The sequence below is a fragment of the Cebus imitator genome, unplaced genomic scaffold (genome assembly GCF_001604975.1).
Source record: "Cebus imitator isolate Cc_AM_T3 unplaced genomic scaffold, Cebus_imitator-1.0 Scaffold19, whole genome shotgun sequence".
NCBI classification, from domain to species: domain Eukaryota; kingdom Metazoa; phylum Chordata; class Mammalia; order Primates; family Cebidae; genus Cebus; species Cebus imitator.
The window spans coordinates 9,026,350-9,039,980 of record NW_016107334.1 but is presented as its reverse complement, the minus strand read 5'-3'; the positions used below and the strand labels follow the sequence as shown (position 1 = coordinate 9,039,980).

Genomic DNA, 13,631 nt, shown 5'->3' with positions numbered 1-13,631 from the left:
GCACTATTAATAAAGATCTATCCTTTCACCATCAAATTATCTTGGGACCCATGTCAACATAAATTGACCATAAATGTAAAGGTTTATTTCTAGATTCTCAATTCTGTTCCATTGATCTATGTTTGTCCTATGCCAATATCACAGTATCACATTGTCTCAATTAGTGTTGTTTTGTTGTAAGTTTTGAAATCAGTAAGTGTGAATCTCTAACTTTGTTCTTCTTTTTCTAGATTCTTTGGTTATTCTAGATCCCTTGCATTTTTATGTGAATTTTAGTATCAGCTTGTCAGTTTCTCCAAAAAAAAAAAAAAAAAAAAAAAAAAATAAAGAAAAGAGAAAAAAAAAAAAAAAAAAAAAGCAGGATTTTGGTAGGAATTACATTGAATCTGTATTTCAATTTGGGAAGTATTGACATCTTAACAATATTAAGTCTTTTAATCATTGAACATGGGATATCTATTTACTTAGGTCTTCTTTCATGTCATTCAACTATGTTTTGTAGTTTTTAGAGTATAAGTTTTGTACTTCTTTTGGTAAATGTATTCCTAAGTAGTTTATTATTTTTCATGCTATTACAAATGGAAGTTCTTAAAATTTCCTTTTCTGATTATTCATGTGTAGAAATACACATGATTTTTTTATGTTTATCTTGTATCTTGCCACCTTGCTGAACTCACGTATTAGTGCTATTTCTGTTTCTTGCCAGTTTTCTAAGTGTGTTCAAATTTTCAACCTTTCCTGTGAGCCTAAGTTAGAAGGGTTTCCCTGTATCCAAGTTATAGTGGAATTCACTCATTTTTATAATACTTGTAAAGTTTGATAGGTGACTTTTTCTGTTGTTTATTCTAGAGGTTAAAAAAGATTAGAGAGTGTTTTAAAAATAATTGTAGGTTATTAAAGAAATAGCTTGGTGAAATGAAAATATTATTGAATTTGAAGTAAAAAAATCTGGGTTGGAGTCCATACTATTCTGTTTATCAGCCATTTGATTATAGGCAAATCAGGTATCAACCACTTGATTGTAGCTCCTTAAAAAATAACCTACAAAAGACTCCATCCATTTCATAGAACTACTCAAAGTTTCAAAATGGAAAGTGTTGGTGAACTGTTAGGCCTTCTGCCAGTATAAGCTACTTTTATTTCTTAACAGTAATTATTAAACATTTATCAATGCTTCTCTTTCCTTTAGGAGATTTACCTGAGATACAGAAAAGTGCGGTAAGGCCACAACCCTCCAAGGGGACCCATGTATAAAAGCCATTTATTAAGTATACACAAAGAGGTTTTGTTATTTTTCCCTGTTGTTTTTTACCCTTCATTCCTTTGGAGTGACAGAAGTGCCCACAGAGAAAAGACCTTTTATTTCCTTTAAAATATAGAAATGTTCCCAAGCATTTTAGGGATTAACTCATTAAGATGGAGAAAAATAAACCAAGTCCTGGAGAGCCACCACAGAAGGAAGGCAGCAGTCCTAGGGAATGATGAAAGAGCCATCATCTACCCCATCCCTCCCTCTGCCACAGAGGTCCATAAGAAAACCATACAAATGTGATTCTTTCTGAAACTCCTCATGGCAAATTTTGGCAATAAAACCTTATTTCCCTATCCAAAAGAAAAATCACAGGGTTCTACTTATGTGAGTGAGAGTATGTTTATGGGTGTGTATAAGTTAACACAGTGCTAGCTTCGGTTGCTTTTTCCCATCTTTCACTTGAATTGCATATCCCTCTTTTCAGTTTCCAGGGTAGCTGTGCCACTCAGGAGTTCCCAAATTTAGGGTATTTAGACTTGCAAAGTATAATGAAATCATTATGTTCGTCAGCTGCTCTACTGACAGCTTTGGAGTCAGAAAATCTAGCTTTGGGCCTCAGCCTGGACAACTTACTGGCCTTGGTCAGGCCTGGGGTGATGGCTGCTGAATGCTCACACATGGCTCCTGGCAGGTGCAGAGTTCTCAGCTAATGGCAGCACTTCTGATTGGCTCTTAGTAGTTGCTGTGCACTTGCTATAAACATGCAATCGCATTTATTGTAAATAATCAGAATAATGCTATTTTTAATTTTAAAAATCTCTGAAAATATTAATACTAGCCTTTTATTTAGGAAAGATGTAGACTGCAGTTGTATTCGTCTGTTCTCACATTGCTATAAGGAAATACCTGAGACTGGGTAATTTATGAAAAAAAGAGATTTAATTGATGCATAGTTTTGCATGACTGGGAGGCCTCAGGAAACTTAAAATCATGGAGAAGGCACCTGTTCACAGGGCAGCAGGAGAGAGAATGAGTGCCAGCAGGGGAAATGCCAGACACTTACAAAACCATCAGATTTCATGAGAACTCACTCACCATCACGAGAACAGCCTGGGGTAAACCACCCCCATGATTTAATTACCTCCCACCAGGTCCCTCCTGTTATATGTAAATTTTTGGTACTGCAAAAGAAGTGGCACTCAAGTATAAATTTCCTCAGCAAGGCAATTTACTTCTATAGAAGGGTGTGGCTTACAGATGGAACAATGGTGAACACACACCTGGACAAGGGAGGGAAATGGCTTCTTATTCCTGATGGAGGTCACCCCTTCTGCTGTGTCATTCCCCCATTGGCTAGGGTTAGACTGCACATTTTAGGCTAATTCCAATTGGCTATTTTAAAGAGAGCAGGGGTACAAGCCGGAGTGGCGGGGTGGGTAGTTTGGTGGGAAGGACAGTTATGGGACAGGTCAGAGAAGGTAACCAGGGGTCAAAGCAGGTGACCAGAGCAGGCGACCAGGATGAGTCAGGATGGAGCAGGGAACCAGGGGAACAGATGTGAACTACTGATTAGAACTGGGGGAAATGGTTGTTTACTGAAACTACAAGGAAGCTAAACTTTAAAATGGAAGATTAAAGAATAAGAAAGCTGAACATACTGACAAACTGATTCTTTGAAGAGAAGCTTGGTGTTCACTATATCTAACACTCCCATGACACTTGGGGATTATGGGATTACAATGCAAGATGAGATTTGGATGGGGACACAAAGCTAAACCATATCATTTTGCCTCTGGCCCCTCCCATATCTCATGTCCTCACATTTCAAAACACAGTCATGCCCTTCCAACAGTCCCCCAAAGTCTTAACTCATTCCAGCGTTAACTTAAAACTTCAAGTCCAAAGTCTCACCTGAGACAAGGCAAGTCCCTTCCACTTATGAGCCTGTAAAATCAAAAGCAGGTTAGTTACTTCCTAGATACAGTGAGGGTACAGGCATCGGGTAAATACACCCATTCCAAATGGGAGAAATTGGCCAAAACAAAGGGGCTACATACCCCATGCAAGTCCAAAATCCAATAAGGCAGTAATTAAACCTTAAAGTTCCAAAATGATCTCCTTTGACTCCATGTCTCACATCCAGGTCATGCTAATGCAAGAGGTGGGCCCCAGGGCCTTCAGCAGCTCCACCCCTGTGGCTTTGCCCCCCTCCTGGCTGCTTCCATGAGCTGGCATCAAGTGTCTGTGGCGTTTCTACCACATACTGCAAGCTGTTGATGGACCTACAGTTCTGGGGTCTGTAGGACTGTGGCCCTCTTCTTACAGCTTCACTAGGCAGTGCCCGAGTGGAGACTGTGTGCGGGCTCCCACCCTGAATTTCCCTTCCATACTGCCTAGCAGAGGCTCTCTGTGAATGCTTCATCCCTGTAGCACACTTATGCCTGGATATCCAGGCATTTCCATACATCTTCTGAAATCTAGGCAGAGGTTCCCAAGTTCTTGACTTCTGTGTACCCACAGGCTCAACACCACCTGGAAGCTACCAAGGCTTGGGGCTTGCACCCCCGAAGCCACACCCAAGCTATACCTTGGCCCCTTTTAGCCATGGCTGGAGTGGAATGCAAGGCACCAAGTCCCTAGGCTGCATGCAGCAAGGGGGGTCCTGGGCCCACAAATTCATTTTTCCTCGGAGGCCTCAGGGCCTGTGATGAGTGGGGCTGCTGTGAGGGTCTCTGGCATGCCCTGGAGACATTTTCTCCATTGTCTTGGTGATTAACATTCAGCACCTCATTACTTATGCAAATTTCTGCAGACAGCTTGAATTTTGCCCCAGAAAATCAATTTTTCTTTGCTACAGCCTTTGTCAGGCTGCAAATTTTCCAAACTTTTATTCTCTGTCACCTCTTGAATGCTTTGCTGCTTAGAAATTTCTTCCACCAGATACAGTAAATCATTTCTTTCAAGTTTAAAGTTTCACAGATCTCTAGGGCAGGGGCAAAAAGCCACCAGTCTCTTTGCTAAAGCATAGCAAAAATCACCTTTACTCCCGTTCCCAACCAGTTCTTCATCTCCATCTGAGACCACCTCAGCCTGGACTTCATTGTCCTTATCACTATCAGCATTTCAGTGAAAGCCATTCAACAAGTCAACTTTCCTACTTCTTCCTGTCTTCTCATTTCTCCAAACTGCTCCACCCTCTGCTCATTACCCAGTTCCAAAGTTGCTTCCACATTCTTGGATATCTTACAGCAATGCCCCATTCTGCTGGCAGCAATTTATTGTATTACTCTGTTTTCATACTGTTTCACATCTTTTTTCATACTGTTTTATTACAAAATTTTCTAAGAATGACATCAATCCAAGTGCCACAAAGGGAAAGATTACTGTTTTTCTTTTTAAGTAATAACTACTTTTTATAAAAATGATACATGCTCTTTATTTTTTAAAAATCAAGCTATATAGAAAAGGTCAAATATATGCCACCAGTCACCTCAGACCTCCTTGCCCAGAAATAGCCAGTGTTGAACATTTTTTCTCTGCATATGTACAGATGAGTATACATTAAGAGACAGAAGAGAAAAAAAGAGAAAAGAAGAAAGTGATAAAATTGACAGAGTAAAAATGAAAAACTACTCTATGGTAATATATCATAAAGTCAAAAATAAATGTCAAAGAGGAGAAAATGTAGAAAGAGTTCTCTAAAAGTCTGGATAAAAAAGACAACTCAGTAGAAATATGCACAAGACAGGAACATACAGTTTACAGAAGAGGAAACATAAATGACCAATAACCATACAAAAATAATCCTCAGCCTCACTCATAATTAAAGAAACACAATTTAGCTGTCTGGCCATTGTGGCTGGAGCCCAGCATGGGTCATGGGAGATGAAGCTAAGGGCAGTGCGTGGCTGGGTTGTGACTGTGTGTGTGTGTGTGTGTGTGTGTGTGTGTGTGTGTGATTGATTTCTGGAACAATACAGGAAACTGAATAACTGTAAGGCTGGAAAGGGGGAGAAAAAGAGGGTGAGGTAGGTAGACAGAAAGGAGAGGGAGTATTTTTAATTTCAATTGTTCATTCTTTTCTACCACTTAAGATTTTTTAAGATTATATGCAGGTAATACTCTTATTATTTAAAAATCTAATTAAGTTTTAAGAAAATACATACTTGCAACCAAAGAAGAAAATATAAGGCCTTGAGGTATCTGTTTTGTTGCTAATATTTATACAGAGTAGTGCCTTTTCTCCCCAGCTCTTTGGAGGAGCTAAAATTGACAGCTGGAGAGCTGCCACTGAGGACTTTCTCTGACTATGAAAAGAAACTGGCTTAGTCTAGGGCCCTCAGAACTCAGTTTTCCAGTGCTCTCTGTTCCCAGTGACTTACTGTTCATCTAATCCCCCAGGGAGTCCCAGCTCCATCTTTTTCTTACCCAAGGTTTACCTGCTGCCCCAAGTCCCCAAGGTATGTGTGGCCATGAAAGGCCTCCCTACTGGGCAGAGATGGGAAAGGGAAGGAAATGGCAACCTGGGGCTGCAATGTGACCCTGTCTTGCTTAAGGGTGTCAGCTGAAATTTGAAGGGTGAAATGACCAATTTTGGCTGGGTGAGAAGGAAAGCTATGCAGGCAGCTTCATAGATGGTCAGTTATAAGAAACACAGCAAGCTCACACCTCCAATGACAAGTGGACTTGAACTTCTGTTGAATTAAGGAACAAACTTGAAACAAACCAGAGTCGTAGACTCTTGATGGACAGCACTTTAACATCTTCTCTGTCCACCACCCACTGCTTTTCTCTCCTCTATAGCATCCCTCTAAAGCGTTTAGAAGCTGCTCAGGCATCCAAATATCAGTATCTCACTCTTCCCCCTAGGCAGCCCACTCCATTTCTGGACAGAGTCTACTATTTCACAACCTCTTTCTCTGACCCTTATATAGTTCTTCATTACATAGATTAGAAAAATCATCTTTCTGTAACTTCTACCCTCTCAATAACCAAGTGTTAGACTAGACAAGTATGTAGTTTGGAATTACAGGCCTTAGTCTGAATCTCTGTTCTGCCGCTGACCCACCATGTGACCTTCAGCCAGTAGCCTGGAGGCTTAACTTCCCCTTCTGTAAATTGGGCCATTCACATCACCTTTCAATGGTCATTTTGAGACTAGGTGAACTGGTAAGTGGTAAAATTCACTTAGTGCTACGCTGCCAGAAGAAGATTACTCGGTGTTAGTTCCCTCCTTCCCTGTGTCCCTCCAGTGCTAACCCTCAGCTGTGCAAAGAGATCCTGGCGGTGACTAAGTTGAAGACTTCTGTTGTCTTCTCCCTGAGTGTTCTCATCTCCAGAGTAAATGTATTCAGACTAAGTCCACAAATGTATCTTGATCTTTTTGTGTACTTACTCTCCACTTTGCTGTAGGAGAGATTTTGCTCTGTCAGTGATCCCCTAATTATTACAAAGTGAGGGGAAAATATATTTCCCTCATCCCAAGACCCACCCCATCCCCAAGAGCTGGGATTCCACACTCAGACTCCTCCCAGGGTTTGAAGTTGAGTGTTCAGATGTTGGGGGTCTGCCTGCAGAAATAGAAGTATCTCATCCTTTTCATTAGTCACAAGCTTTCTCTTTGGGAAATATTACACAGTTTACAAATCCAAGGGGACAGGCCCAGTTAGATAAGCTCTACCAGCTCTGGCTCTGGCTGCATCTATTGACAACTTGATTGGTGCTGAGGAATCTGTGGTTTCCCCCAAACACACACACGAGGTACCAGGCTGGAACAGCTGCTCTGTGCCTTAGCAGGGGTTGAGGTCCTTGGTCTTATGGATGAGTTTTTCCTTTTTTTTAATTAATGACCTTGTTCAATTTGGGATATTAGAAATGTTTTGTTTGTTTTTAACTCAGTCCAACATGCCAGCTAGCCCAAGAGATTTGGGGATATTAAACACTCCTCCTCAACTTCAAGATGACAGTTGATAAATGTAACCATAAGATACTGAAAAGAACAAAGGACATGAGGGGAAATGCAAGCCCTTGGGAGATTAATAAATCATAAGGAGAAGGAGTGAGTGTGATCAAGCTATGGAGCCCCAGCAAGGCCCATTACTTGGTCTCTTGCAGAAGTCCAGGAGAGGCAAGCAGGATGCCTGTATTTCTATTAACTGTGATTCCTAGTCCTTAAATGCTCTCAGATGCTTGTAACAGGGTATTTACATTCCCTTAGCAATGAAGCATTATTTGAAAATTGTGAACAGTAGTGGAGTTTGGAAAGATAGTGTAGTGTAATCACTAGCTTTGTCAATGTCCTTTGCACCCACTTCCGAAGGAAGCCTCACTTTCTAGCATGTGCTGTGGTTCTCAGTCTGTGTCACCTTGAGCCCTCATGTTCCACAGAGGTTTTTCTGGGGCAGCCAGCTGGGAGCAGGTAGTCAGGCTTCCAGGCCCCCTCCACCTACTTCTGTGAGAGCAGCTCTACTGTTTCCTGCTGTGTATATTAGAGAACCACAGAAGATTTTGTTTGGGTTCTTCTGCTCCAAAGAAGAAACTTGAAAATCAATGGTGCCAAGGTGTTTACATCCTTTTACAAGTTGCTTCTTCCACTCAGTGCTATGTTTCTGAAATATAACCATGTTAACATATGTAGATGGAGTTCAGTCATTGTAGAATAATCCACAATATGTTCATTCCCCTGCTGATAGAGATTTAGGTGGTTCCCCATTTTTTATCATCTTGAATAATGCTTTAGTGGTGGGCATTTTCAACACAGGCAATGGGCCGTGTACATTAAGCTGGACAAGAAGGGACAGCAGGAGGGGCGGATGACTAGTGAGAATGTTGGGGGAGTGGTAGATTAGATAACTAGGAACTGCATGGATGCAACAGATCCAGGGCCCCTTAAGAATCAGAATGGGTCTGTGAGCTGGAGGATCCAGTGGTAGCACAGAGTAGACGATGATGAGGTCTGGAGTGTGATCTGGGGACTGGGTAGCTGAAAGTAAGGAGGAAAGTGAGTTTGTCAGAAACCTGAGAGGCCAAGGTGTTAGCTGGATTGTTTGCTGGACATCTCCATGTGGTCCTTTAGCTACACTCTACATCCTTCTCAGCCCTGCTCTGTGCCCCAAAGGCTGACCTTTAATTACCGTCTCAGTGCCCCTTCCCTCAAACTGAGAGGCACACAGCCTGGACTGGGGAAGACACAGAGACAGAGCATCCATTCCCCCAGCCCCTCCGTCTTAAGGTTCCTGCAGGTAGGCTGCTTCTCTACTGAAAACCACTACTCATTTTCCTACAATTCTTCTTTCTAGTAATAGCAAGTGTCCCCTCCCTTGCTCCAGCAGTCCAGGATAGTACGACATCTTGACTTGGGGCCCAGCATGCTCATCCTGGGTTTCCTCTATGCCAAGAATCATTTTATTGACCTCTTTTCACTCTATTAACCTGTTTAAATGTACCGTCTCTTTCCTGCCTGATTGAGTACAGGCCAATCTCATGGATACTGAAATCTTGGGAAATGATGACAAGCATAAGAGTAGACAGGAAGTTATTTAGCTGGTTGCAAAAACCTAGTGAGGGGTGATGTCTGTGAATCTGCATAAAATGAAACTAGCCTACAGTTTTGTAGTTTGCTTGTGAGCTCTTTTAAAACTAAAATTCCTGTCTAATTTTTAGAGGGAATTCCTAGTGTTAGCATAATATCTGGCATGTAGAAAGCATTTAAAAATGAAAATAAGTTGAATTGAATAGGACTGAATTAAATCAAATGGAATTAAATGGAATTTTACTGAATAAATGAGATGCTAATTTTGCACATTTTAGACATCATGGGTGTCCCCCCCTCAAACACCCTTTCCTCTAGCGTATGGTTTTTAAAAGCTTTATGAACAGCAAATAAATTACATCAGGGATTGAGTTTCTGAAGTGAATAATAATAAATGTTTGCTTATGTTAGCATCTCATGTAGAAAAATGTTGAAGTCATGAAAATTTTGTGATAAATTCAGATCCCTTTAAGTTTTCAGGACCCACTTTCTTTTTTCATTTTTTTGAGACAGAGTCTTGCTTTGTCACCCAAGCTGGGGTGCAGTGCACAATCACTGCTCACTGCAGTCTTGATCTCCCAGGATCAAGCCATCTTCCCACTTCAGCATCCTGAGTAGCTGGGACTACAGGCATGTACCACCACACCTGGCTAATTTTTTTTTATTTTTTAGTAGAGATGGGTTCTCACTGTGTTGCCCAGTCTAGTCTCAAACACCTGAACTCAAGTGATCCTCCTGCCTCAGCCTCCCAAGGTGCTGAGATTATAGGCATGAGCCACTGCACCCGGCCTGACTCACTTTCTTGATATTATATGCATTTTGCTCTTGGAAAACTTTGATTTCTCTCTCCATGGCAAAAAAAAACAACTTACAGTGCTTTCAGAACATATAATTACTCATTTGAATATAATTTTGTTAGACATATCTAGTAACATTTTCTTGAATTTATAATACTGAGTAGGAAGAAACAAAATATAAAATCTTTCTTGAATTTTTGTTTTAATCAATCTAAAATATTGTATGTCTTTGCATATGAGTTAAAGCTTCTCTGGCATTACACAGTGATTGTTCTCTTCAAATAACAGATCGTAGAGTTGGTAGGGGAAAAACACAAAGTAAACATAGCTGAATTTGCATTTGGCATTTTTTTGGCATGGGGGGCCGGCATTTCCTCTCTTTCTTCCTTTCTCCAAACAGTGCACAAGTAATAATTTAACTCTATATCTGTGGCTTCTATTGTCTATACATACATGGGGTTTCACCATGTTGGTCGCACTGGTCTCAAACTCCTGACCTCAAGTAATCCATCTGCCTTGGCCTCACAGAGTATTGGGATCATAGGCGTGAGCTGCCATGCCTGGCCAAAAACATTTTATTGGACTTTATTTTCAAGGAACTGAGCTGCTTTGTGTGCTTGGGCAGCTCCCCTGAGCCAGTTTGCAAAGGGTGCAGGCAAATGGGCTTGGTGGCTCAGGTACAAAGAAGGGTCTATATTTCTGTGGGGAGGTTGCTGACACCCATGGGTAGGTCCCACTTTTGGGGTTGACCACTAGCCAGGGCACTGGGCTTGCCCCCTTTCTCTACACAGCATTGACATCTTCTATCCATCTCTTTACTTCTTGTAACTCCCCTTTCCTCTTTGCTGACACTGGACTCAAAGAGTCATAGACATTTAATGATTTGCTTAGTGCCAGGCCCTGACCATAGCTTTGAGCCATCTGGATTCATGGTCCAGTGTTCCCTCCACTACTCAGTGCTTTTAAAATCCAGCTCTCCTGTGAGTTGATTGCACTTTCACATAAATTATTTCTTCTAGCTTGCTGGAAAGTTCCTTGGCTTTCTGCTTATCTCTGTAAGGACAGTTAGTTTCCTGTTGCTGCTGCCAAGCATGTAAACAACATGTTTCTTCTTTCTGTGGTGACAGGCACATCTCATCATCCTGAGTAGAAGCCCCTCTCAAGAGGAGGCAGCAGACTCCGCACACGTCGTCGCCCACGCTGCTGTCGCTTCAGGGAGACCCGAGCACCACGGTGAGAAGAATCCTTTTCTCTTCCTGTCTCACAGGCACCTGAGTCTGTAAACAAGCTGCCTTCTAGATGGGTTAACAGGTGGACAGAGCTGTGCCATAGGCCTGCCACAGAGCCTTCCTTGCTTTATCTGATCATCTGCAGCTATGCTACTCTGCTGCTTTCCTCAGAGTCCTTTGGTTTCTCTCCCCTTCTAGCATTCTTTTAATCTTTTATTCTTAAATACAGCTAATCTCTATCCAAATGTAGCTGTTAAGAGCCCCGGAGAATCTGTACTGGGCTTACAGGGAAATCTGCTCTGCCTTCAAAGGTGATCTATTTTTAAAGATTGTTGTGGCAACAGCTCTGGCCTCTGGGCCAGCCACCCTCCAGACACTGTCAGGGCTGAACTTTCAATCAGGATGAACTGACACAACTTCAGGACTCCAAAAGGAAGTTGCCATTTATGGCTTATGTGATTTTCTTATCACTACATAATCGGTAGTGCATCAAACTTCATGAATTGTTTAATCCACCATCCTGGGCTTGGAGCATACAGATTATACAGTGTGCTTCCATTGGCAGAAAACACATAGTACTAATGTTTTTTTTTTTTTTTTTTTTTTTTTGGTCACAATATTCAGAAATGGAGTTCACTTCATAAAGAAGACCCAGGGGTGTATTCCAAGATATCAGATAAAAATAATTACATACTGAATAAATAAGGTCCAGTGTGCTCAAAAGCATAAAATCAACATCTGGAAGGCATGGGGTTGATTGAGGAAGCAGAAGTCAGGCTAAGATGAGGACAGCACATAGGAGAAGGTGAAGGGAGAGGTTCAGTGAACAGCCTGGCCCGGAAAGATCCGCAGGCCAGTCAGGGAGCTCCAGTCTATGGAGGAACTGATGAAGCAGGCATCGGCATTCATCCGTCTGTCCATCCCACCTTGCGGATCTCCAAGAGCTTGAAGCACCTTTTCAGATCTGGAGGAGCCTGTCTAGGGATGGAGAGAGGAGAAAGGTGACCTTTCTTGTCCCCACTCCCTACAACATTCCACACTAACCATCAGGTTTGCTTGTTGGTGCCTAAAATTCATGCAAGAGGAGGAAAGTACTTTCTATTCCATACCTATTAATAAAACACTTAAAATACATGTTTGATGGAAACTCCTAGAATAGTAAGTCAAAAATCTAAATGTCTACAGAAACCAAGCAAGCAATGTGAGGGAAGCAGGTGGTTATCAGAAACCAGCAGCAGCAGCAAGCATAGTTATAAATGGCAGCTAACTGTTGGCTATAGTATGAGAGAGATGAAACCATGGTGAGGACTGTGGCAAACTAAAACCCATACCTGCCACTTAGCTCCAGCCCATGGCAGCCATGTGGAAGGGAGGCTCATATTGGCGAGCTCCTTTTTAAGAGTAGGTAGAAATTTGGAGTTTTATTGGAGAATCTTCAATTTTTTTTAATTATTTTTATTTTTTTAGAAACAGGGTCTCATTTTGTCACCCAGGCTAGAGTGCAGTGGCACAGTTATAGCCCACTGCAGCCTCAAACTCCTGGGCTTAAGTGGTCTTCCTGCCTCAGCCTCCGAGGTTGGTGGGACTACAGGCACACACTGCTTACACTCAGCTAGTTTTTAAAAATTTTTTGTAGAGACAGAGTCTTGCCCAAGATGGTGTCAAACTCCTGGCCCTAGGCTACCCTCCCATCTTGGCCTCCCAAAACTCTGGGATAACAGGCATGAGTCACCACACACCCAGCCCAATTTTTAACTGATGGTAACTAACTGAAATATGTTTAAGGCTCTGAGTGAGTCAAACCAAGTGTGAAGGCTGGATCCCTGACTTTTGACCTGGAAAGCAAGAGTGTGAATAAGTTGCTGTCAGATCTTTCCTGTTTTCCTTGGGGGTGTAAATTGGCAGAGTATAGGGGAGGTGGGTCCATTCCTGAATGAATACCAAACAGAGAGAGGGCTAAGGCCAAAAGACCATCTTTTTGCCTAGAGGGATTCCAGCTTCCAGCACTTGAACCAGTGCTCAGTATACTCACTTGCAGGTATGAATTGAGTGGAACCTAGAGATTCTGTGTCCTAGAATGCCATTGTCCCATAGCTGCAAAGTTAGGCCACTCTGCTTTGCATGACATGGAATCAGAGACAATTCAATTTTGGTTATATATTTTTTTAAAATTTTCCAGTCTAAATATAGCACTGTATTGTCTTCTCTTAAACTGAAAATGATAATAATGCCTACTTGATACAGATAATAAATATGTGATAACAGTTATTATATTAATAGCTACTACTTATATATGGCATACCAACAATGGTTCTGACCGCACTATATTTATTAATTCCCAAATCCTTGCAACTCTGTGAGATAGGTACAATTATCCCCATTTTTAGATGGAGAAACTGAGGCACCCAGAGATTAGGTAATTTTCCCAAGGGCCCATAACCAGTGAGTGGTAAAGATATGAACCCAGGTAGCAACCACCCCAGAGGCTCTTTATGCCATGTCGCATTATGGGGTCTGGCACTGCACGTGTCTCCTCCCACCTTAGGCCCACCAAAGAGTCTGTGGAGTGTGGGACAGACAAGGGACACAGGAAGAATGAAGGCAGCCCAGAGAGAAGGGTTTGGAGTGCCAGTGAGAAGGCCTGGGGTCCAGGAGCATGTGGAGAATCTCAGCTCCAACCTTCAGCAGCTGAGGGCATTCGGTGACATGTACCCAGAAAGCCCACTTGCCAGTCAGAATTGAAATATGTGAGGAACCACTTTGGGAGGCCAAGATGGGTGGATCACATGAGGGCAGGAGTTGAGACCAACCTGGCCAGCATG

The 13,631-nt window shown here is 42.1% G+C and overlaps 1 protein-coding gene across 4 annotated transcripts in view; it reads left to right on the top strand.

Annotated features, from left to right (window-relative positions):
- TTC23 (tetratricopeptide repeat domain 23) overlaps positions 1-13,631 on the top strand; it is a 99,462-nt gene that overhangs the window by 53,377 nt on the left and 32,454 nt on the right. For all 4 annotated transcript variants that reach the window (XM_017518504.2, XM_017518520.2, XM_017518496.2 and 1 more), the window contains exon 8: positions 10,708-10,813. In XM_017518504.2, the coding sequence (XP_017373993.1) occupies positions 10,708-10,813 (106 nt within the window). The remainder of the gene's footprint in view (positions 1-10,707; positions 10,814-13,631) is intronic.